The sequence below is a fragment of the Oenanthe melanoleuca genome, chromosome 28 (genome assembly GCF_029582105.1).
Source record: "Oenanthe melanoleuca isolate GR-GAL-2019-014 chromosome 28, OMel1.0, whole genome shotgun sequence".
Taxonomy (NCBI): Eukaryota; Metazoa; Chordata; class Aves; order Passeriformes; family Muscicapidae; genus Oenanthe; species Oenanthe melanoleuca.
The window spans coordinates 4,498,816-4,520,751 of NC_079361.1; the positions used below are offsets into that span (position 1 = coordinate 4,498,816).

Consider the following 21,936-nt stretch of genomic DNA (forward strand, 5'->3'; position numbering starts at 1 on the left):
GGCTGCTGTCACTGAGAGAGAAATGGGGGCTCTGAAATCCCAGCGAGTGCCTGGGGGAACACCTGAGAGTGACACTGGGGATTTCTTGGGAATAATCAACAGTTCAGAGGGAATGGGAACGGGAATGGGAATGGGGAATGGGAATAATAGGAAATGGGGAATGGGAATGGATATGGGGAATGGGGATGGTGAATGGGGAATGGGATTGGGAATGGGAAACAGGATGAGGAATGGGGAATGGGAATTGGGAATGGGAAATGGGAATTGGGAATGGGATGCAGAGGCAGCTCCTCGACTCTCCCCAGCCTCAGTGCCAGGACAAAGAGCAGAGGAGCCCGTGCCTCTCTCTGCCTGGGCTGTCACACTCAGGAAGAGGCAGATTTCCACAGTCACTGATTTCCTGCAGTTCCCAGCCCTGCTCCAAGAGCAGCAGAGGCTCCAAAGGCACAGCTGTTCCTCCCAGGAAGGAGGGGAAAGGAAATGAAGGCTGAAGTTGGGAGGAAAGGGATAATCCACAGTGAGAGCAGCTGCTCTGCCTGCCTCGCTTGGGACCTCAGGGATTCCAGCAGCAGCTTGGAACAAAATGTTTTGCAACAGTTTGGGGTTGGATTTTTTTTTTAATTTTCAGGGTGTTTTTAGTGTCATAGAAGTGAAGATTTGAAGGCTGGCTCTGGACAGGGGAGAGAAGACAAGCCCAGCACAAGTTCCCCTCGCTGCCTGTGCCAGTCCTTCCCAAGGATCTTGGTGTCCTGGAGAGATGGATTTTGCAGGGAATGGGACAAGCAAAGCCAAATCAGGAAGCCAAATGTCTACTAGAAACGAAGTGAAAATTACCCCAAAAAAACTGCAGACATACGGGATGAACTGGAGGTGACCCCAGGCTCGTGGAACTGCTACATCATTGTTTACTCCTCCAGCACCACAAGTGTCACTCCAGCCACTTTTAAGGATTTGTTCCATTATCCCATCCCCGTGGCAGGACACAAACACAGCTCTCAGGCCAAGCAATGCAGCCAGGAAGAACAAAAATGCAGGAAAAGGCCAAAAAAAAAAAAAAAAAAGCATTTTTGTTGCTATTTTACTTTTTTTTTTTTTAAGGGAAGGAAGCTGTTGTAATATCTTGGAATTTAGCAGCAGTTTTGTTTCTGCCACTGAGACATTTCCCAAGCAGCTCCTTGCTCAGAGCTGAGCTGAGAACACAAGGCCAGCCTTGATTTTCAGGATTTTAATTTTCACCCCCAGTGCACTAAAACATCCAAATTTTCTTCAAAAATTAACAGCAAAATGGGAGATGACACCTCCAAGGAGCAGTGCTGCTGCTTGGGATTGTCCCAGCTCCTACCAGCTCAGCACAGAGCAAAGGGGAAGCAAAATTCTCCTTTTCCACCTCCTGGAATGAAACAGGAGCTCCATGAAAAAACAAAGTGGGATTCAGAAAAAGGTGTTTTCATCATGAGAGTAATGAAAACTGCCAGGCACAGGGAAGGGCACTGAGTGGAGACTTTCTAAACCTGATTATTTTTAAGGCTACCTGATAGCATTGCTTCAATCCTTCACTTCCAGGGGCTTCCCAGGAAAATCCTGAGTTCTCAAAGGCTGCAACACCTGCAGGAGGCCCCTGCAGCTGCTGAAAAACCTCCCCAAAATGAAGGCAGAACTGCAAATTCTGTGCTCTGACACAGGGGAAGGAGAAGTTTTTATCTCCAGTCTGTGATAACCTGAGGGAGGCATTCCCACCCTTTGGATTTGGGACTAAAATCACTCATTTTTGCAGGCTGCATGTTCAGGAAGGAGGATTGAGAAGCAAGGATCACTTCTTTGTTATCGTCAAACTCTGGGCACTGGGGTGATTGGTGGAGAACAGGAGACAAAGCAAAGCCAGAAAGGAACCCCAAGAAACAACCCCAGAAAGGAACCCCAAAAAGCAGAGACACAGCCCTACCCCACACAGCTGAGGTGCAGCACAGCACTCACTATAGAACAATCTAAAATGAATTTATCACAGAAAAGGCTGAGTTAGAAGGGACCCATCAGGATGAACCTAAAATGAATTTATTACAGAATACACTGAGTTAAAAGGGATCCATCAGGATCAAGCTAAAATAAATTTATTACAGAATACACTGAGTTAGAAGGGACCCATCAGGATCCAGCTAAAATGAATTCATAACAGAATAGGCTGAGTTAAAAGAGATCCCCATCAGGACCAAGCTAAAATAAATTTATTACAGAATACACTGAGTTAAAAGAGATCCATCAGGATCAACCTAAAATGAGTTTATAACAGAAGAGGCTGAGTTAGAAGGGACCCATGAGGATCAACCTAAAATGAATTTATTACAGAATACACTGAGTTAAAAAGGACCCCTCAGGATCAAGCTAAAATAAATGTATTACAGAATGCACTGAGTTTTAAAGGATCCAGGAGGATCAAGCTAAAATAAATTTATTACAGAAAAAGGCTGGGTTAAAAGGGATCCCATCAGGATTAAGCTAAAATAAATTTCTTACAGAATACACTGAGTTAGAAGGGATCCATCAGGATGAAGCTAAAATGAGTTTCTCACATCCATGAGCTCTGGTGTTATTGATCAGCAGAGCCCAGGCAGGAATCAGCTGAGCCCTGGCCAAACCCCAGTGCTGCACTTTTAACACTCCAAGAGAGCCAATTATTACTCATGAGTTCATGTTTTCTTCACCTTCCTGTTGAGGAGATTATTTAAGACCTCAAATCACTTAACTGGATTGTTTTGTCCTCTTATGAGTCATCTCCAAATTCCAAGGCCCCATTAGATTCTCCTTCAGGAGCTTTGAGCTATAAAACCGTGAGGAAACGGGGCTGGAAAAATCACCCAGGCTCAGAGCTCTGCCCCAGCTGCCTCCTCCAATTCCTGTGAAAGTGAAAAGATCTCACACCCCAACACTATTTACAGCCCCTAGAATCCACACTCAAATCCTTTTTTTTTTTTTTAATAAAAAATAAGAAACTATAAAAAATCGTTTTTTTCTTGTGAAAAACAAACCAGAAAGAGGAGGGGAGAGAGAAGGCAACAGCACTTAATGCTGTGATTATTTTTTATTTTTTATTTCTGTTTTATTTCTTTTCTAATCTCTGAACAGTGAAAACAGAGAAAAACTGCATTTTTCTCCCCAAAATGAATGAAAATGAATCACTGGGGGAGTCGAGGGCAAAGAACCATTAGGAACACACCTTGCAGGATTCAAATAAACAAACAAACCCATCATAATAAAGAATAAAAACTTAATGCACAGGCTGGGGAGTCGGTGTTTAAAAACACTTTGCTATTTCTGGTGAACAAAGGTTTACTGTTTAAAACTTCACAGTCACAACTGAGCAGCAAAAACAGGATACAGCAAACTGGAGCCTTAAAATAGTGACTATTCTTCCGAGTTGTGCTCTATCACCGGGCAGGGAGCCAAGCAAAGCTACAACAGGCACCAAACCTGATTTGAGAGCTTTGAAAAACAAAGCCCAGCCCGTGGCAGCTCAGCTCAGCTCCTTCCCTGGGAGGTTTTCAGCCCTGGATGCTGCTGATAATTCAGCAAAAAAGCTCCTGCTTGAAGCTGGTTTATTATTTGATATCCAGAAGGGAAAAAAATTCTTTTGGTTCTTTTTTAGATGGAGCTCGGCACTCTGAAAATCTTGTTTATTTTGGTGAGGGTTATTAGCCAACAATGAATTGTGAAGAGGTTGGGAGGCAAGGATTGCTTTTGCTTTGTTAACATCAAACTTTGGGCACTTGGGTGGCTCGTGGAGAAGAGGAGATAAAGCAAAGCCAGAAAGGAACCCCTCAAAAAAAAACCCCAAAAAGCAAAGACACAGCCTGCCCCACACAGCACTAATTACTATAAACCAACCTAAAATAAATTTATCACAGAAAAAGCTGAGTTTAAAGGGACTTTCTTCTCTTAAAGCCAATATTCCTTCTGAGCAGGGATCTGAGGGAGAACAATCATCCAGCTTCAATAAAAAGTTCCTCAACCATCCCCATTCCTCCTATTGAAATGCCTCAGAAAAGCTGAAATAAAAGCAGAGATGCCCTCATTAAGTAAGATAAAAATAGCTTTTATGTTCCATTTTTTATTTTTAGCTAAAGAATGAAAATTCAGTTATGTAACCCTACAAGTTTCATAAATTAGGAGCCAAGCAGGGCATGCTTGCACTCTTTGGGGTTCAGGGGCACCTCACTCTGCCCTCAGAGTGGCCAAAAGCTACAGAAAATTGTTTGTGGCTTGAAAATGTGGCATCAGCCAAGCCCTTCAGGTATCAAAAATATCCCAAATATCATCAGAGTCCAAATTCTTCGAATGCAAAAGGCTCATTCAGCACAATCATCTCCCTGAACCAGAGGCAAATCTAATTACAAGGAGAAGGTCAATCAGACATTTGAATCTGAGCTGGCTGCTGGAAACTTGTGCAATATTTAAGATATGAAATAAATATTAAATCAGATATTCTCCATCCCTCTTGCTGCCAGGAATACAGTCTACACTGAGACTCTGCAAGGAATCAGAAAGTCAGAAGTCAGGGTATGGAACAATCCCTGCCTTCCCTTCTCCCATGGAGCTTTTTATTCCTTTAATCCAGCTTACAGATGTTGAAATCCCACTTTGAGGCTCCAAAAATCTCCTGCACAGCTTCACAAGCTGCTCCTCCAACAGGTCTGAAGAGGCCCCATCCTGTCACCAACAACTGCTCCTCTGTCTGAGGTGGGAGCTAGCAGCATCTGCCTGGAAATTCAGATATTTTGGGATATCAGCTCCAATTCCCTCCCCTCAGAGACCTCAGCTGTCCAAGGAAAATAATATTCACATAAATAGTAATAGCTGGGTACCAAAATGAATTGAAAATTCATCTGCCAGAGCTGCAGTGTGCAGTTAACACATCTTACAGCTCTGGAGTGCTAAGTAAGCAGAGTGAAGGCAGCAGGGAGCAGCTCAGCAGGGAGGGCACAGAGGAGATTTTCCCAATCATCAGGAGAAGTGATAGAGCAGGAAGGAAAAGACACTTGGAGAAAATCTGCCTTGGAGCCAGGGCTGTGGAATTCCTGCAGCAGCCTCAAGCTGCAGCACTTCAGCCTCCTCCACTTCATTATTTAAGAGCTGTTTTTTGTGGGTGTGTGGTGGTGGTGTTTGATTGCAAAGGATTGTTCTGCTACAAGGGGAAGAATTTTCAATTCCCGAGAAATAATCTGCAAAACAAGGCTGTTATCAACACTTGGTTACAACTTTATAAAGTCCCAAGGAGCTCAGGCCAAAACATAAAATGATAAAGTGGGGCTGTTCAGTGCTCCCTTGGCTCCACAAGCACTGCTGGAGATCCTCACAGATCCTCATTCCTGGATATCACTTCCAACAGCACAAAATGCAAATCATTTCAAACAAATCAAAGCAACATTTGAAATATTAACTCCAGACATGCTGATAATAAAGACACACATCCAGCTGTCACCTCCAGCTCACAGAATTCCTGACTGGTTTGGACATTCAGGATTATCCAGGGGATACCTCCCACCATCCCAGGCCACTGCCAGGGATCCAGGGGCACCAAAGCCTTGGGCATCACATTTATTTAACAAAATGTGAGGAGTTGTGAGCAAGAGAAACAAAAAAGTGAAGCAGCAGCGAGGTCCCAGCCAGTCAGTGCCACAAAATGAACCCTGCTCCCAAAAAATCCACCTGATTTTGAATTTGCTGTTTTTCACTCCAACCCCTCAGAAACATCTCCAGCTACAAAAACACTGGGATAGAATTCCAGCCAGCACAACCAGGTTTTAACCCAGAAAAGCTTATTTTCTTTACTTTTTTTTTGTTTTTGAGACACAGCCTTACATTTGCTGGAAAGTGCCTTGAAGTCTACTTGAGTTTCAGATCCTGCATTAGGCACAAAAATATTGATGCCAGTGTGGAACAGAGCATTAGGGATCAGTGCTGTAGGGCCAGGGACCAAACTGCCCTTCCACTGCTCAAGAAAATGTTCCTTTGCCATCACAGATGGAAAATGGAGAGCACAGACAAATATTTAGCCTTTAATACATTTTGGTTAAATCCCTATTGATGTCTGTTTTTTGCCAAATTAGTGTTTGATTACCACGACAATGAAAGTGCTTGATAATTTTACAGAATCCCAGAATAGTTTGGGTTGGAAGGATCCTAAAATCATCAATTTCCACCCCGTGCCACAAGCAGGGACACCTTCCACTATCCCAGGCTGCTCCAAGCCTTGGACATTCCCAGGGATGGGAAATCCACAATTTAGCCAAGCAATCCCTGCCAGGGCCTGCCCACCCTCACAGGGAGGAATTTTTTACAGAAAATTCACTCAGTGCAGGAAATCTGGGTTAAAACTCCCCCCAAAAGCTCAAAGCCATGGGTTTGGTTTCATGTGCTCCATCCCTACTGTACCCAATGTGGCCATGCTGGTGGGGGACACAGGAGTGAAAATTCTCACTGAAATGTGCTGGTGCTGCTGCTTCAGCAGAGCCAGAGCTTTGATATTCCTAAAGTGCAGGAAGTGCTTCCCAACCCAAATCAATGGCATTGATAAATTGATCATAAAATGGAGAACAAAGTGTTAGTGAGAAGAGCAGGGGGTTGATGGAAGGCAGGTTTCAATAAATGTTTTTTTCTGAGATAGGTAGAAAGATAAAAATGCAGTGTACTCAATAAAAAATCTGATAAGCACTGATCTGATGGAGAAAGGCAAGAGCAGGTAAGAAATGGTTGCCAAGCTCACATCCTCACAGAACCACAACCACACTCTGGGCTTTCCAGGCCCTGGGGTTTCCCCCTCCTTTTCCTTTCCTTTTTTCTGTTCCATCTCACAGATCCTGAAGACAGCTTGCCCTCAGGCCATGCTGCTACTAAAATCATTTTTCAGAACTGAATATTCTGGAGAACAACTCTGAGGCACAACTCCTGTGGCTGTGTTTTGTGGGGTGATGTTTTACCCCGTTTTACCCTCACCACCAGCCCCTCCTGTCCCCGAGGGCTTTGGCACCTCTGTCACTTCCACAGTCACAGCTGGAACTAAAGGCAGCACCACAAATTTCAATTTCTGACTGGTAAACCAAGAGAATCAGCACCCACACCTCCTCCTCTTCAGTGTAACCACAGGCTCAGCTCCCCTCTGCAGCTTCTTTAGAGGGGAAAACCCCAAATCAACCCCAAAGAACTGGAAGAACCGACTGTACCTCACCTTGAGAACAAATTCTCTTCCTAAATGAGCACCTTCTATAAATGCAAATTACCACCCAGTGCTGATGCTAAATAAAACCCAAGAGCAGCAGCCAGAGCTGAGTCCCACATGTTCACCCTGAGAATTACAACCAAACACCCAAAATGCAGCAGTTGTACAACTCAGCCTCACGTGCTCCCAGAGCCTTCCCAGCTTTGCTACATCACTGACACCCAGGGGTTTGCCCACTGCACACACAAAGATTTTGTCCAGCAGCAGCTGTGCTGTGTGGGAGTGATGGGACAAGCAGGAAAAGAGGCATTGTCTCCTTTAAAAAAACATGAGAAATCCAACAAAAGCTGCCTGGGTTTGCCAGAAGAAGCCTTGCCCTGCTGGGTGCAGTTTCCCAGGATGGCAGAGCAGAGCTCGGTGTTTACCTTGGACAGCTCAGGCAGGCTGAGGGAAGCCAAGGCTTGCACAAGAACAGAGATTCTTTGTGCCCTGGCAGCTCCCCTCTGCCTCTCACCCTGCTGATTTACAAACATTCTTTCAAAGAACCAAGGGCACTGCTGGCTCAGGCAGCACCTGGAGCATCTCTGGGGGTCCCAAACTCTCTGATTTGCTCTGTGATGGCCACAAAGCTCCCAGGATGAGAGGAAAGGGCCTGGAGCTACCCAGGCTGCACATCAGCAGGAATTCCTGCATGGAAAGGGTGCTCAGGTGTTGGAGGGGCTGCCCTGGGGGGCCGGAGTCCCCTGCAGGTGGCACTGGGTGGGGACAAGCTGGGTATGAGCCACAGGTTGGGTTGGGAGGGCTCTTCCAGCCTGGGATCCATCAGAGACTGAAATTCAGCACAGCAGTGAGCACAGTAAAACCCAAATCACTCATTTCTTGGAGTCCAAACTTTGGAAAGTTAATGAAGGAAAAAAATACCCCCTAGAGCTTGACAAATTCCCATTTGTATTTGGAGAGAAAGTCTCTTTCAGCCTGAGCTGCCAGCTGGAAGCATCAATCTCTGCTAGGAGGGCTCAGCCCTGATTTTGATGCATTTCTTTAATATCTCTCAGACATTCAAAACCAGTCTTACGTCACCAGGAATTTCTTTTGTATCACATTATTTAATAAAAACCTGCTGAAGACATCAGGAACCACTGCAGCTCTGTGTCATCATCATCATCATCATTATTGTTTCTCATTTTTAAAAGCAGATTAGCATTCCTGATTTAACTAAGCTTTTAAATACTGTTTTGCATATTATCTACATCCAGCACTGAGCTGGGGATGTACAAAGAGACATTTTGATCTCTTCCACAGCCAACAGGAACCAGAAAACCACTGAGTGTCTCATTTTTAAGTACAAATTTTGTGGCAGGGGGATGTGTGTGGCTCTTACACACACTCCATGACAAACTGTGGGGTTTTACTTCATTTTTATTTCAAATAAAAACCAAATCTATGCTATTATAACATATTCCACTTGATCAAATTAAACTACAACAGGATTTTGTACTAAAATTAGCCAGGTTTAAAATACAAACACCAACTTTTGACTTCACACAGTTTGCAGGAACTCAACAAAAGCCAGGCAGAACTTTGGATAAAAACACACAAGCAAAGGGTGATGAACTTTTGCACAAAGATTCCAAACATCACCATTAACCTGGGTTTAATTGCCTGGGTTTGTTCCAGGGCAGGTGGGGCTGGGAGACAGCACCCACTGGCAGCTTTTTGGAGTTTGGGGGGTCTTTTTTTTTCCAAGGTAAAACTGCAAGGTCCATCAGAGGGAGCTCAAACACAGCTCTACCTGAAAGCCCTCAAAATTAAGTGACTTTAAGAGAATAATTAAAAAAAAAAGCAATTCTGGAAACCTGAAAAAATCTCCATCAAGAACCTGTCTTTAAAAATCTTACATTTTTTAGCATTTCAAGAGTTGCATATTGAAGGTCTCATCATTATCTACACATTAATTTTTTGGTTAATTACAATTTGAAAGGGCAGTAACATCCTTGGATGAGTAAATAGCTGCATCAAAGCATCCCTGGGCTGAGAAATTGAGACAAGCCCTGGTAAACAAGCCCAGAAATCAGTGCAGTCCTGAAATTCCAAACCTCACAGAAAAAAAAAAAAAGGCAACGAGAAAAAAAGAAGAGCCACAAACAAAACACAAAAGTCAATGTCACAGAGAGAAAAAAAAAAATAATAACTCCCCCTCTCCTCTCCTCACCCACTTTGTTACTATGGGACTGGCAGAAAGCTCTGGATTATGAACACCAAGGTCCCACTCACAAGACAATTAAGCAGCTCCAGAGCTTCCATCGACCACCCACCTCCGCTCTGCGCAAGGTCTGCGCCTCCCAGCTGAGCTGAAATGCCAAAATTCCACTGTGCCAGCTGAAAAACAGCTCCACACTACAGGGAAACCCTGGGGAAAACAAAGTTTATTCTTTCTCAAATGATTTTTTTTTTTGCTGTTTTTTTTTGCTGAGGGTTGATATCGCAACGGATCAGAACTTAAAAAAAATCCCACGTGGATCCAACATCATAAATAGGGGGAAGATGACAGAAAGGAAGTTCAGTATTTCTGCCTCTGCTCTGAGCAGTAACCAACAATAAAGCAGACAAGATGGTAAACATTGCAAAAAAGACAATTACTAATAATGAAAAGGCAGCAGAAATTTTGGGCTGCTTCCACCAACTGAGTAAGGCGTTTTCAAACTGACAGCAACGTGCTGCTTGCCAAATGAAAATGAGAGCAAACAGCAAAGTTGTGCTTAACCCCTTTTTGCTTTTATGCTGCATTTTAAACCCTGATGAAATCATGGAATTTGAAAGAAAAAGTCTACAAAGGAGACATTTTACTCAGCTCTCTGGTCAGTGTTTCCATCACTTCAGTACCCAGAATGCTCAGAAAAGTTATTCATCTTGGGCTCTTTTCCTCAAAACCAGGTTCTTGAAAGTGTGATGGGTTTCCAAGTGTAAAACCTGGGTTAGGAGCGCTTGGATTTGGGAGAAACTGAAATGGGATTCAGGAGAAATGAATCTGGATTCTGCTTTCACTTGCAGAAGGTGAGAGCTCAGCGTGTGAGTTAATTGAAGGACAACCTGTAATTGCAGATTCCAAGAACTCCCTCAGGAACAGCCAGCTCTGGAGTGGCAGCAAGCACTGACCACTGAAGGCAAAATCTCGGGGTACTGAGCCACACAAGATGATTCCAGTGACTACAAACACCTCCAAATTATCCTCACTGGTCCCAGCTAACTCCAGCAGGGACATCCAACATCCAGGTGAGCATGAGCAGGGCTCCAGCCTCACACCTTCCCAGGCAGGTGCCTTTCCTTCACATCCAACCAGCAGCAGCACCAATTCCAAACAAATATTTACCCTCCTGACACAGAGGAATAAAAGGGAACCTTTTACTGCAAATCCAACCGCGTGCTCTGTTGTTCCAGCAAAGCTTCCGCCGCAAACAGGCTCGTAAATTTTCTTGGAACAGTTAAAAACAAAACACTGACACAAGCAGGTGAGACAAGAACAAGAACAGCCCTGACATCCCAGAATCTGGACCAGAAAAGCATCTCGTGCCCGGAAAGCGCATTGGTTATGCCGGGAATTTCTGCTGATGGGCTTTGCAGAGACAGCACCAGCCAAGGGAGGCTTTGGAAGTGCAGCAAATTTGCACCTACGACAAGCGGAGTGGAACGGCAACAACAGCGGCCACAGCGAGTCCGGCAGCGCCCGCCCGCAGCCGGGGATGCTCGGGGGGCTCTGAGGGACCCCAGGAGCCCAGCCCAGAAAAAAAACCGCGGCACCTGCTCGGAGCTGCGAGCCCAGCTCAACCCCCCTCATGAGGAGATGAGGAACCCTCCAGGAGACGCTGGAGGGAGCGGGATTCCCCTCAGGGCCGGGACTGTCCCGGGTGAGGGACGGGGGAATGGAGCTGCATCCCCTCAGACCCCGCTGAGATCGCTTCAGAGCCGGGGCCTGGGAGAGGTGATGGAGCTGAGATCCCCCCTCAGAGCCCGGCCTGATGCAACTGGGATCTCCCCTCAGACAGCGGCAAAGCATCCGGTGCCCCCTCCGAGCTGGGGCCTGTCCCGGTGGGACGAACCGGGTCCCTCGCAGGGGACAGGGGGTGTCCCCGCCGCAGCGCAGCCCCCTCCCCGCCGGGCCCGCTCCGGCCGTGCCGCGATGCCGCTGTCCCGACGCTCCCCCCGCGGCAGGTGTCGGTCTCCGGAGGATGCTGCGGGCCCCGGTGCGGCCAAACCGGGGGTGGGGGGGAACCGGGGGCCGTGAGGGGGGGAATGAGGGAGCGTCCCCCCCACACACACCCCGCGGGCGCCGCCCGCCCCCGCCAGGGGGCGCTGCCCGCCCCGCCCGCCGCGCGCCGCCGCTGCCCCCGGCCCGAGGGGCTCCGCGGGGGGGGCGCCGCCCCTCACACCCCCCCCCCCGCCCGCCTCAGCCCGGGGGCGGCGGCGCCGAGCCTCACCCGGTGCGCGCGGGTCAGGCTCAGGTCCTTCATGACCTCCTCGAAGGCCGCCGTCTCCTCCGCCTGCTTCTGGTTGTGCAGCGCGATCTTCTCGCTGAATTTCCGCGGGTTGTTCGAGGCCGCCATCTTCCCCCGTCCGCATCCCCCTCCCCGCGGCCGAGGGGGGGCGAGGCGCATGCGCCGGCGCAGGGAGGGAGGGGGGGGCGGCCGCAGGGCGCGTGCGCGGCGGCGGCGGCGGGGCGGGAGGGGGCGGTGAGGGGGCGGAGGTTGCGCATGCGCGGGGCCGGGCGCGCGCGGGAGGGACGGCGCGGGGCGGGGGCGCGCGCGCGCGTGCGCGGGGCCGGGGCTTCCCCCGGGGCGGGGGCGCGCGCGGGGCGCGGGGCACGGGCGGGTTCTCGTCCCTGTCCCTGTCCCTGTCCCCGTCCCCATCCCTGCATCTGTCCCGGTTCTCGTTCCTGTCCCTGTCCCATCCCTGTCCCGGTTCTCGTTCCTGTCCCTGTCCCTGTCCCATCCCTGTCCCGGTTCTCGGTCCTGTCCCTGTCCCCATCCCTGCCCCTGTCCCGCTCCCGGTTCCCGGTCCTGTCCCCATCCCTGCATCTGTCCCAGCTCTCGTCCCTGTCCCTGCGTCTGTCCCGGTCCCGGTCCTATCCCCATCCCTGCCCCTGTCCCGGTTCTCGTTCCTGTTCCCATCCCTGCCCCGTGTCCTGGTTCTCGTTCCTGTCCCGGTTCTCGTTCCTGTCCCTGTCCCCATCCCTGCCCCTGTCCCGGTCCCTATCCCCGTCCCTGCCCCTATTCTGGTGTCTGCCCTAATCCCGATCCCGGTCCTTATTTCTGTCCCGATCCCTGTCCCCCATTCCTGTCTCTGCCCCGGTCCCCATCCCTGCCTCTATTCTTGTGTCTCGTCTAATCCCGATCCCGGACCTTATTCCTGTCCCTATTCCTGTCCCCGTCCCAGCCCCTGTCCCTGTCCCTTCCCTGTGTCCATCCCTGTGGCTGCTCAGTGTCCTGCTGAAAAATCCTCTTTAGTGATGCTCCCACTTCGCTGAAATCACGAAAACTCAGGAGGTGCCCGACTTGATTTATCAGGATTTCCTTCAAAGAATCACCTGTAACTACAAAAAACCACACAGAGCTCTCCTTCACACTTCAATTTATTTCTTTTTAATACCTTCAGCGTGAAAATCTGGCTTTGATTCGTAGTTGACCGCCTGCCCTGAGAGATGGACAGAGCAGAGCTTGGATTTGCACTGGGATGTGAAGCAGAGAAACGCAGCCAGGGCAAGAGAAAGGTTGAGCCTGTTCTAATTAACAGAGAATCGATTAACCGGTGGAAGGCAGAACATTAATTAATAAAGAATCCGGTAACTTGTAGCCAAGGAGCTGCGATTTCTTGGTTTGCTAAAATTACAGTGTGGAGGTTTGAAACTCCTCGGGTTTGATTGGTGGAAAACTTGTGCAGAATAAACTCCTTCCTAAAGTGCTCCCCGTGTTTAGAGAGTCCCTAAACTGCCACCAGTGTGGTCCCCACCCAGCAGACCCCAGCTGAACACTTATTTCAGCATTTCCCACCCGTTTTCCCACAATTATCCCGCTGATGGATGGATGGATCCTCATTCCAGGCTCAGGATTAACCACAAAGTCACGTCCTGCCCTAAATCCCGGCTGCCAACTTGCACTTAACATTCCCAACACGAGCTGAGATACCAATCTCGAGCTGAGATACCAATCTCGGGAAGGCTCACCCAGCCCTGGCAGCGCCAGCCCTTCCTCCCTCCCCGCTGGCAGATGTTGCTCCAACCCCTTCCTCGCCTTTCCCACCAGGAATAAACACCATTTTCCCTAAAATCCCCTCTGGCTGCGTACACGAACGAGCACATGACCTGCGAAATTGGCCTGTCATGCTAAAAGCACATCAATCACCGAGATTTAACAGGGAGATACTGATTATCCACATTGTTTTCGCTCGAGGAGCGAGACAATGATAAATAATTGGTGGAGCTGTCCTGGACTTCATCCCGAAGGGGCTGATATCAAACATCTCCAGCCCCAGCTGCCACTCTGCCTCTCCTGCAGCAGCGCAGGATGAAGTGCCTGAGATGGAGCTTGATAAATTCTCCCCTTTTGGGTCTCCTGAGATGGGATCTGCACTCCTGCTTCGAGGGGAAGGAATGCAGATGGCCAGGAAGGCAAAGGGGGGGTGTGCAGCTTCCTCCCTTAAAAACCTCCCTTAAAAACCTCCCTCAATTCTCATTTCACTCTCATTGTTTCCCTGTGCAGCTTTATCAGATCGAATTCCAGCGCGAACCTGAAATCCTCACGTTTTTCCCGGGTTTGCAGCACATTTGGGGCTGCTGGAACTCCTCAGAGCTGCAGTTTTGGGGTGGCTCTGGGGGCTGCTGCAGGCAGGGCTGGAAATCCAGGTGAGGGCAGGGAGAGGCTTTGGTCAGTGCCAGGGAATTCCCAGGGAATTGTGACATTCCTTGGACAGAGCCGTGAGCTCCTGCCTCAGGGGCATTTCTGCCTCCTGCCACACCTGGAGCACATCTGGGGCCAGCTCTGAGCTCCATCTCACCTGAATGATTCACCTGAACTGCCCCATCTCACCTGAAAAGATCCATCTCACCTGAACAGATTTATCTCACCTGAACTGTTCTGTCTCACCTGAGCTGCTCCATCTCACCTAAATCTGAACAGCTCCATCTCACCTGAACAGCTCCATCTCACTTTAACAGATCCATCTCACCTGAATGATTCACCTGAACAACCCCATCTCACCTGAACTGCTCCATCTCACCTGAACTGCTCCATCTCCCCTGAACAGATCCATCTCACCTGAACAGATTTATCTCACCTGAACTATTCTGTCTCACCTGAGCTGCTCCATCTCACCTAAATCTGAACAGCTCCACCTCCCCTGAACAGTTCCATCTCACCTGAACAGATCCATCTCACCTGAACTGCTCCATCTCACCTGAACCTGAACAGCTCCACCTCCCCTGAACAGCCCCATCTCACCTGAACTGCTCCATCTCACCTGAATGATTCACCTGAGCTGCTCCATCTCACCTGAACTATTCCATCTCACCTGAACAGCTCCATCTCACCTGAGCTGCCCCATCTCACCTGAGCTGCCCCATCTCACCTGAACTCCCCCGCCTCACCAGAAAGCCACACTGGCACCCAGGGCAGCAGCCCCAGCTCCTCCAGACGTGTTTGGGAAGAGATTTTGGTACCTGAGACCCTGCAGCAAACAAAGAACCCCCGGGGCCGGGGCTGCTGTGGCCACATCTGCCAAAATCCCTCCCTGAGCAAGAGCAGATGTGCTGCAGGGAGGAGCTGCTGTTTGCTCCTCGCTGGGTTTGATCCTTCAGAACCCCCCTGGCAGACAAATCCCGCTCCTTCGGCTCTCCCTGGGGCTTTCCCAGTTCGGTGTGAGGCTGGGGGACTCACAGCACCAGGGCAGCACTCGAGCTTGTGTTTGATCCTCGAACGAGCTGGCGTTTCTCTCTCTCTCTCTCTTTTTTTTTTTTTTTTTTTTTTTTTTTTTTTTTTTTTGCCTGCAGACACAAAGATTTCGATCTTTCACACTTCCTACTTAATGTTGCTGTTGACATTCCCATTATCCTCGCAGAAGAATATCCTCAGAGTCCCCAGTTATTTTGAACCGGGCTCCAAACCGTGCTCGGAGTAGGAAAACATTCTCTTGTTTCACTTGGAACTGGTGAAAATGTCTTTAATTTGAGATGTGCTTGTTTCCAGAGGGCAAATAAAAGCACCTGAACCTCTCTCCCCTCCGACAGCCCCAAAATCCACTCGCACTGAAGGCTGGCTCGGCTCCCTGCACCAATATTCCCTTGTCACCCTTCCAGCTCCGCTCCTTCACCATTCCCTGAAAATCCTAAAATTACAGAAAGCCGAGCACATAGCGACTGCTGAGAGAAATTAATTCTCATTTCCACACCTCGGGTCTTTCGCTGCTCCGAGAGGTTTTGGCAGCCACGGGCAGAGTTCTGCTCCCGCCCCTTTTCCCAGAATCGGGGCTTGGCTTTGTTCCACACGGGATGCGGGGATCGTTCCTGGGATCATTCCCAGGATCATTCCCAGGATGCAGGAATCATTTCTGGGACGCAGGGATCGTTCCCGGGATCATTCCCAGGACACAGGGATCATTCCCGGGGTGCAGGGATCATTTCTGGGACACAGGGAGCATTCCCGGGATCATGCCCAGCACACAGGGATCATTCCCGGGGTGCAGGGATCATTCCCAGGACACAGGAACTATTCCTGAGATCATTCCCAGCACCCAGGGATCATTCCCAGGATCATTCCCGGGACACAGGGATCATTCCCAGCACCCAGGAATCATTCCCAGGATCATTCCCGGGACACAGGGATTATTCCCAGCACACAGGGATCATTGCCGGGATCATTCCTGGGATGCAGAGAGCATTCCCGGGACACAGAGATCATTCCCAGAATCATTCCCGGGATGCAGAGATCATTCCTGGGATCGTTCCCGGGACACGGGGAGCATTCCCAAGATCATTCCCAGCACACAGGGATCATTCCAGGGACACAGGGATCATTCCCAGGATGCAGGAATCATTTCTGGGACACAGGGATCATTCCCGGGATCATTCCCAGCACACAGGGATCATTCCAGAGACACAGGGATTATTCCCGGGATGCAGGGATCATTCGCAGGATCATTCCCAGGATGCAGGGATCATTCCCGGGATCATTCCCAGGACACAGGGATCATTCCCGGGATGCAGGAATCATTCCGAGGATGCAGAGATAATTCCCAGGATGCAGGGATCATTCCCGGGATCATTCCCAGGATCATTCCCGAGATGCAGGGATCATTCCCGGGATCATTCCTGGGGTAATTCCCGGGACACGGAGCATTCCCGGGATGCTGAGGCAATGTTGGGAGCCGTGAAAGCCGCTCTGCCTCTCCGTGCCTTCCCCAAGGGATGGGAGGCAGAGAATTCCATGCGGGAATTGCCAGAGGCAGCGGTGAGGAGGTGCCCGACCCTCCCTGACACTCCGGGAAGAGAAGGAGCCACAGGAAGGATGGAGAGAGAATTCCCAAGGGATGGAGGGAATTCCCACTGCCAGGGGGCAGGGCTGGGTGGGATATTGGGATGGAATTCCTGGCTGGGATGGAATTCCCAGAGGATCTGGGGAGCTGTCCCTGCCAGGCGGGATCACCCTCAGCGTCCCTCCCATCCCGAACCACTCCTGCTCCGGGATCCTGCCCTGCTTCCATCCCAGAGCGAACCCAAGCTCTGCTCTGCCCATCTCTTGGAACAACTGAGAACCAAAGCCCGATTTTCACACTGAAGGTATTAAAAATAAATAAATCAAGGCGTGAAGGAGAGCTCTGGGTGGGTTTTTTGCAGTTCCAGGTGATTTTTGCATGAAATCCTAATAAACCAAGCAGGGCACCTCCTGAGTTTTTGTCATTTCAGTGAGGTGGGAGCATCACTAAAGTGGATTTTGCAGCAGGACACTGAGCAGCCACCACAGAATTCCTGTTTTTGTGGCTCCTGGGAGCTGCTCCTTTCCATCCCAGTTTGCTCCCAACCTTTGGGCACTTCCAGCCACAGCTGCTCTGGGATCTCCCCACCCTCACAGAGAAAGATTTCCTCCCAAAATCCCATTTAATTCACCTGCCAGGGTCCCTCTTTCCCCTCTGCCCATCCAGGGGTTAATCCTGCCCCTTTTCCATGGGGAAAACTCTGATTTTCTCCCTCAGGAACACCCAGCCCAGACTTTTGGCAGCCTCCCCTCCCGTGCAAACCCCAAATCCTGCAGAAAGGAACAGCCCAGGCACGTTTACCTGCACCCTGGGGCAAACTTCTCCCTTCCAAACCTCCTTGAAATTCAAATTGCTGCCAAATCCAGCTGTGAACCGCTGTCCTGGAGGGCTGGCACTGAATGCCAGCATTGATCCTGCCACAAAGTCACTCTGCATCCCCAGGAGGATCAAACACCACCCCAGGCCACAGCAGCAGCAGGAAAAAAAGAACTTTGCATTTAAAACTAAATAATTGGCAGCTCTGTGGGCAGGCCCAGATTAGCAGCCTGATTACAAACATCACTTAAACCACACGGAAAATGGTTTTTAGTGCAGCTGGGACCTGGATGATCAAAAATCTGAAGGATGTTAAAGGATCCATTCTGCTCTGGGTGCTCCTGATGTGGTGCAAGCCCAGGGACTTCAAAGGCTGAGCTGAGGGGCAGCCTGGGCTGGTGGCCTGAACAAACAACCCCACAAAAAAAAAAAAAAATAGATTTTCATTTCATAAGAAGCCATATAAACCAGTTCCAGCTAATTACAGGGGCCTAGGTGTGAAAGAGCAACTGCAAAGCCTCAGGGACCCAGCCAAGCTTTGATTTCTCTCATAAAACCTTCTGAAAACTTTTGCCCCAGCAGCTTTTTCTGCTTTCAGAGAATCTCAGAGTGTAAAAATCACCCAGGGGGGCACCTTCCACCACCCCAGGCTGCTCCAAGCCCCTCCAACCTGTCCCTGCACATTCCTAGAGGTGGGAATTGTCACCCTCCTCTTCCTCCTCACCCTTCCCCTGATTTCCTGAGGCTGATTTTGGGGGGGCACAGCTCAACCAGCAGCTGTTTCCCAGCAGAAAAACCCATTTTGTGTTCATTTTCTGGAAGCCTCAGTGCTGGAGCAGTCAGAAAAGTCTCTGCCCCACAAATAAAAGCTGAAACCTCTGCCTGGAGCTGAGCTATCAAAGAGAGAAGTGCCTGTTCCAGGAGCTGGGAACGAGAAACAAAAAGTTCTGGAGGCTGTGGGATGCTGCTGTGCCCACTCAGCATTAGCATGCAGAGAGGAATCTCAAAATGCTCCACACACCTCGGGGGGAGATGTCTGGGGGATATTTCTGTGCTCCCAGGTGGAAAACAGCAGAGCTGAGCTCTGCTTGGAAGGCCAGAGCAGAACTCTGCTCCCTCCCTGTCCTGATGTGCCAACACCCCCAAACTCTGAATTTCTCCATCCACATCCCCTTTTCCTGCTCCTCAATCCTCCCAAAATCTGAATTTCTCCATCCACATCCCCTTTTCCTGCTCCTCAATCCTCCAAAACTCTGAATTTCTCCATCCACATCCCCTTTTCCTGCTCCTCCAATCCTCCCAAACTCTGAATTTCTCCATCCACATCCCCTTATCCTGCTCCTCCAATCCTCCCAAAATCTGAATTTCTCTATCCACATCCCCTTATCCTGCTCCTCAATCCTCCCAAACTCTGAATTTCTCCATCCACATCCCCTTTTCCTGCTCCTCAATCCTCCCAAAATCTGAATTTCTCTATCCACATCCCCTTATCCTGCTCCTCAATCCTCCCAAAATCTGAATTTCTCCATCCACATCCCCTTTTCCTGCTCCTTCCATCCTCCCAAAATCTGAATTTCTCCATCCACATCCCCTTTTCCTGCTCCTTCCATCCTCCCAAACTCTGAATTTCTCCACCCACATCCCCTTTTCCTGCTCCTGCAGCCACGAGTGATGAAATCCCATTCATTTGTGCGAGCAACTGGAAGATTTATTGTAAATAAAGTTCTGCACATTACACAACTGGCTAAAAATCATAATTAGAGCTGCACTGGGGAACATGTTTTATTTATCCTGACAGTAGTCTGGCTCCAATAATCCTGCTGTGATAAATGTCCTGAAAGTTTGTGGAGTTTCAGCAGCTCCTTATCACAGCCCTGGAAATGGGAATTCCTGCCTGGGTTTGATGTGGCTCCCACAGCAGCACTGCAAACCAGCACTGGGATAACTGGCAGTCTCTTCCTTCTGTCTGAATCAAAGAAAAGGAAATTTTTCCTCTGCTGTTAAAATCTTGCAGGGCTGCAGGCACGTCTGAGTGAATTATGCAGGTTCTGGGCTAGGGAGAAGTGACAGGGATTGGGAGCAGGCAGAGCCTCTGGAAAAGGGTCAGTGACACCAATAATGGGATGCAGATTCCCAATCTCGCTGCTCTCCATCCTGCCAAGACTCCCAGAGCTGCTTTTTCAGCTTCAAACAGAATTTCAGGCCCATAAAACACCAGAGGAGAAGGAATTGTTACCCCAGCTCTGTGCTGACTGTGCTGCTCCTGCTCCCCCACCTGCCCAGGGGCAGCTCCAAATTCACCCAAATCCCCCCAGCTGCATTTCCAAATTCACCCAAATCCCCCCACCTGCATTTCCAAATTCACCCAAATCACCCCCACCTGCATTTCCAAATTCACCCAATTCCTCCCAGCTGCATTTCCAAATTCACCCAATTCCTCCCAGCTGCATTTCCAAATTTACCCAAATCACCCGCAAATTTTTATGGCTGCATTTCCAAATTTATCAAATTCCCCCCCAGCTGCATTTCCAAATTCACCCAATTCACCCCAGAATTTTTATGGCTGCATTTCCAAATTTTCCCAATTCCTCCCCAGCTGCATTTCCAAATTTTCCCAATTCCCCCCCAGAATTTTTATGGCTACATTTCCAAATTCACCCAATTCCCCCTCAGAATTTTTATGGCTGCATTCCCAAATTTATCCAATTCCCCCCCAGAATTTTTATGGCTGCATTCCCAAATTTATCCAATTCACCCGCAGAATTTTTATGGCTGCATTCCCAAATTTATTTAATTCACCCCCAGCAGCATTTCCAAATTTACCCAGTTTCCCCCCAGAATTTTTATGGCTGCATTTCCAAATTTTCCCAATTCCCCCCCAAATTTTTATGGCTGCATTCCCAAATTCACCCCCAGAATTTTTAACCCCATGAAACCATCAATTCTTGAATTTTTAAACCCATTTTTTTGTCAGAATATCAGAGAGGTTGTGCCCAGCCCAGAGCCACAACCCCATCCCCGTGCACAGCAAAATTTATGATCCAAAATATTTATGGCCCACAAATATTTTGAGTCTCTCCTAAATTTAGAGCAGCCAGAAGATTTCCAGCTCTCTTGATGAGAAATAATTATTTACTTTGCTATAAAAAGAACATTCCAGCACCAAAGAGTTGCTCTGATCCAGAGACCTCCAGATTCTTTCCCATCTCTCATGGAAGGGAACAGAAATGGGAATTCCAGCTTAGTTCTGCTTCATGGCAGGCAATTATTTAATAAACAGAATTCCAGGAGGGTTTTGTGCATCCTCCTGTCTGCAAAACAATGATTCCAACAGGAATGAATACCTGGATTATGATTATTTGTGCAAGGTTGTCCTTAAAAGTGAGACTTAAAAGCTTTTCCATATTTTCCAAGGATTTTCTTCTTTCCCCCCAGTACAGACACACCTACCTGAGAAGTCTGAAGAGAAGAATAAAAAAATAAAAATAAAAATAATAAAAGGAATAAAAAGAAGAATAAAGAATAATAAAGAATAGTAAAGAATAATAAAGAATAATTAAGAGCAGTAAACAATAAAAAAGAATAATAAAGGATAATAAATAATTAAAAGAATAAAAAGAATAAAAACAATAGAAAAGAATAATAAGAATAATAAAGAATAAAGCTTGGTTTCTTCAGGAAGGGATTCCAGGGATGGTCTCCACATGGATTTCCAGGTGTGTGTGTGGGATGGGAACCAAACCCAGAAAAAGGGATCAGAGAGCACCCAAACCATCCCCAGCTGCCACAGGAATGGGAGGAAGTTTAAAATAAAGCAGGGAAGGATATTGAAGTGCTGTGGAATCATGGAATTTCAGGGGAAAATTTAAATTAAAGCAGGGAAGAATAAATACTGAAGTGCTGTAGAATGATGGAATTCCAGGAGAAAATTTAAATTAAAGCAGGGAAGAATATTGAAGTGCTGTAGAATGATGGAATTCCAGAGTGCTTTGGGTCAGAGCCCATCCAGTGCCATGGGGACAATTCCCACTGCCCCAGGTGGCTCCAAACTGGCTCTGGACACTTCCAGGGATGCTGCTCTGGGAAGGATTTATCCCAAATATCTCCCCTCTGTGTCAGCCTGGATGAAGGAATGACACCCTCAGCAGAGGACTGAGCACAGCAAGGAACATCTCCCTTTGCTGCCAACCTGAAAACAACATTTTAATCAACATGTGCAAGCATTCAATGAGGAAAATCCATTTTTTTTGTAGCTGAGAAGCCTGAGCTGAGCTCCAGTGAAGTGCCTGAGAGCCTCCAAGTGCAGATTCCACACAGCAACACCTCCCTCCCATCCATTTATTGCTGGCAAACCAGCAAATGGAGAGGAAGAGAGGAAATTCTGCACAGCT

The 21,936-nt window shown here is 48.6% G+C and overlaps 1 protein-coding gene and 1 long non-coding RNA gene across 10 annotated transcripts in view; both read right to left on the reverse strand.

The window, feature by feature from the left end:
• Positions 1 to 11,865, reverse strand: part of CRTC1 (CREB regulated transcription coactivator 1) — a 50,850-nt gene extending 38,985 nt beyond the window's left edge. For all 9 annotated transcript variants that reach the window (XR_008842494.1, XR_008842493.1, XM_056512926.1 and 6 more), the window contains exon 1: positions 11,686 to 11,865. Coding sequence is in view for 7 of the 9 variants with exons in the window: in XM_056512926.1 (XP_056368901.1) it covers positions 11,686 to 11,862 (177 nt within the window). In the remaining 2 variants the exon portion in view is untranslated. The remainder of the gene's footprint in view (positions 1 to 11,685) is intronic.
• Positions 1 to 21,936, reverse strand: part of LOC130264615 (uncharacterized) — a 105,235-nt gene that overhangs the window by 39,982 nt on the left and 43,317 nt on the right. The gene's annotated exons all lie outside the window — the stretch shown is intronic.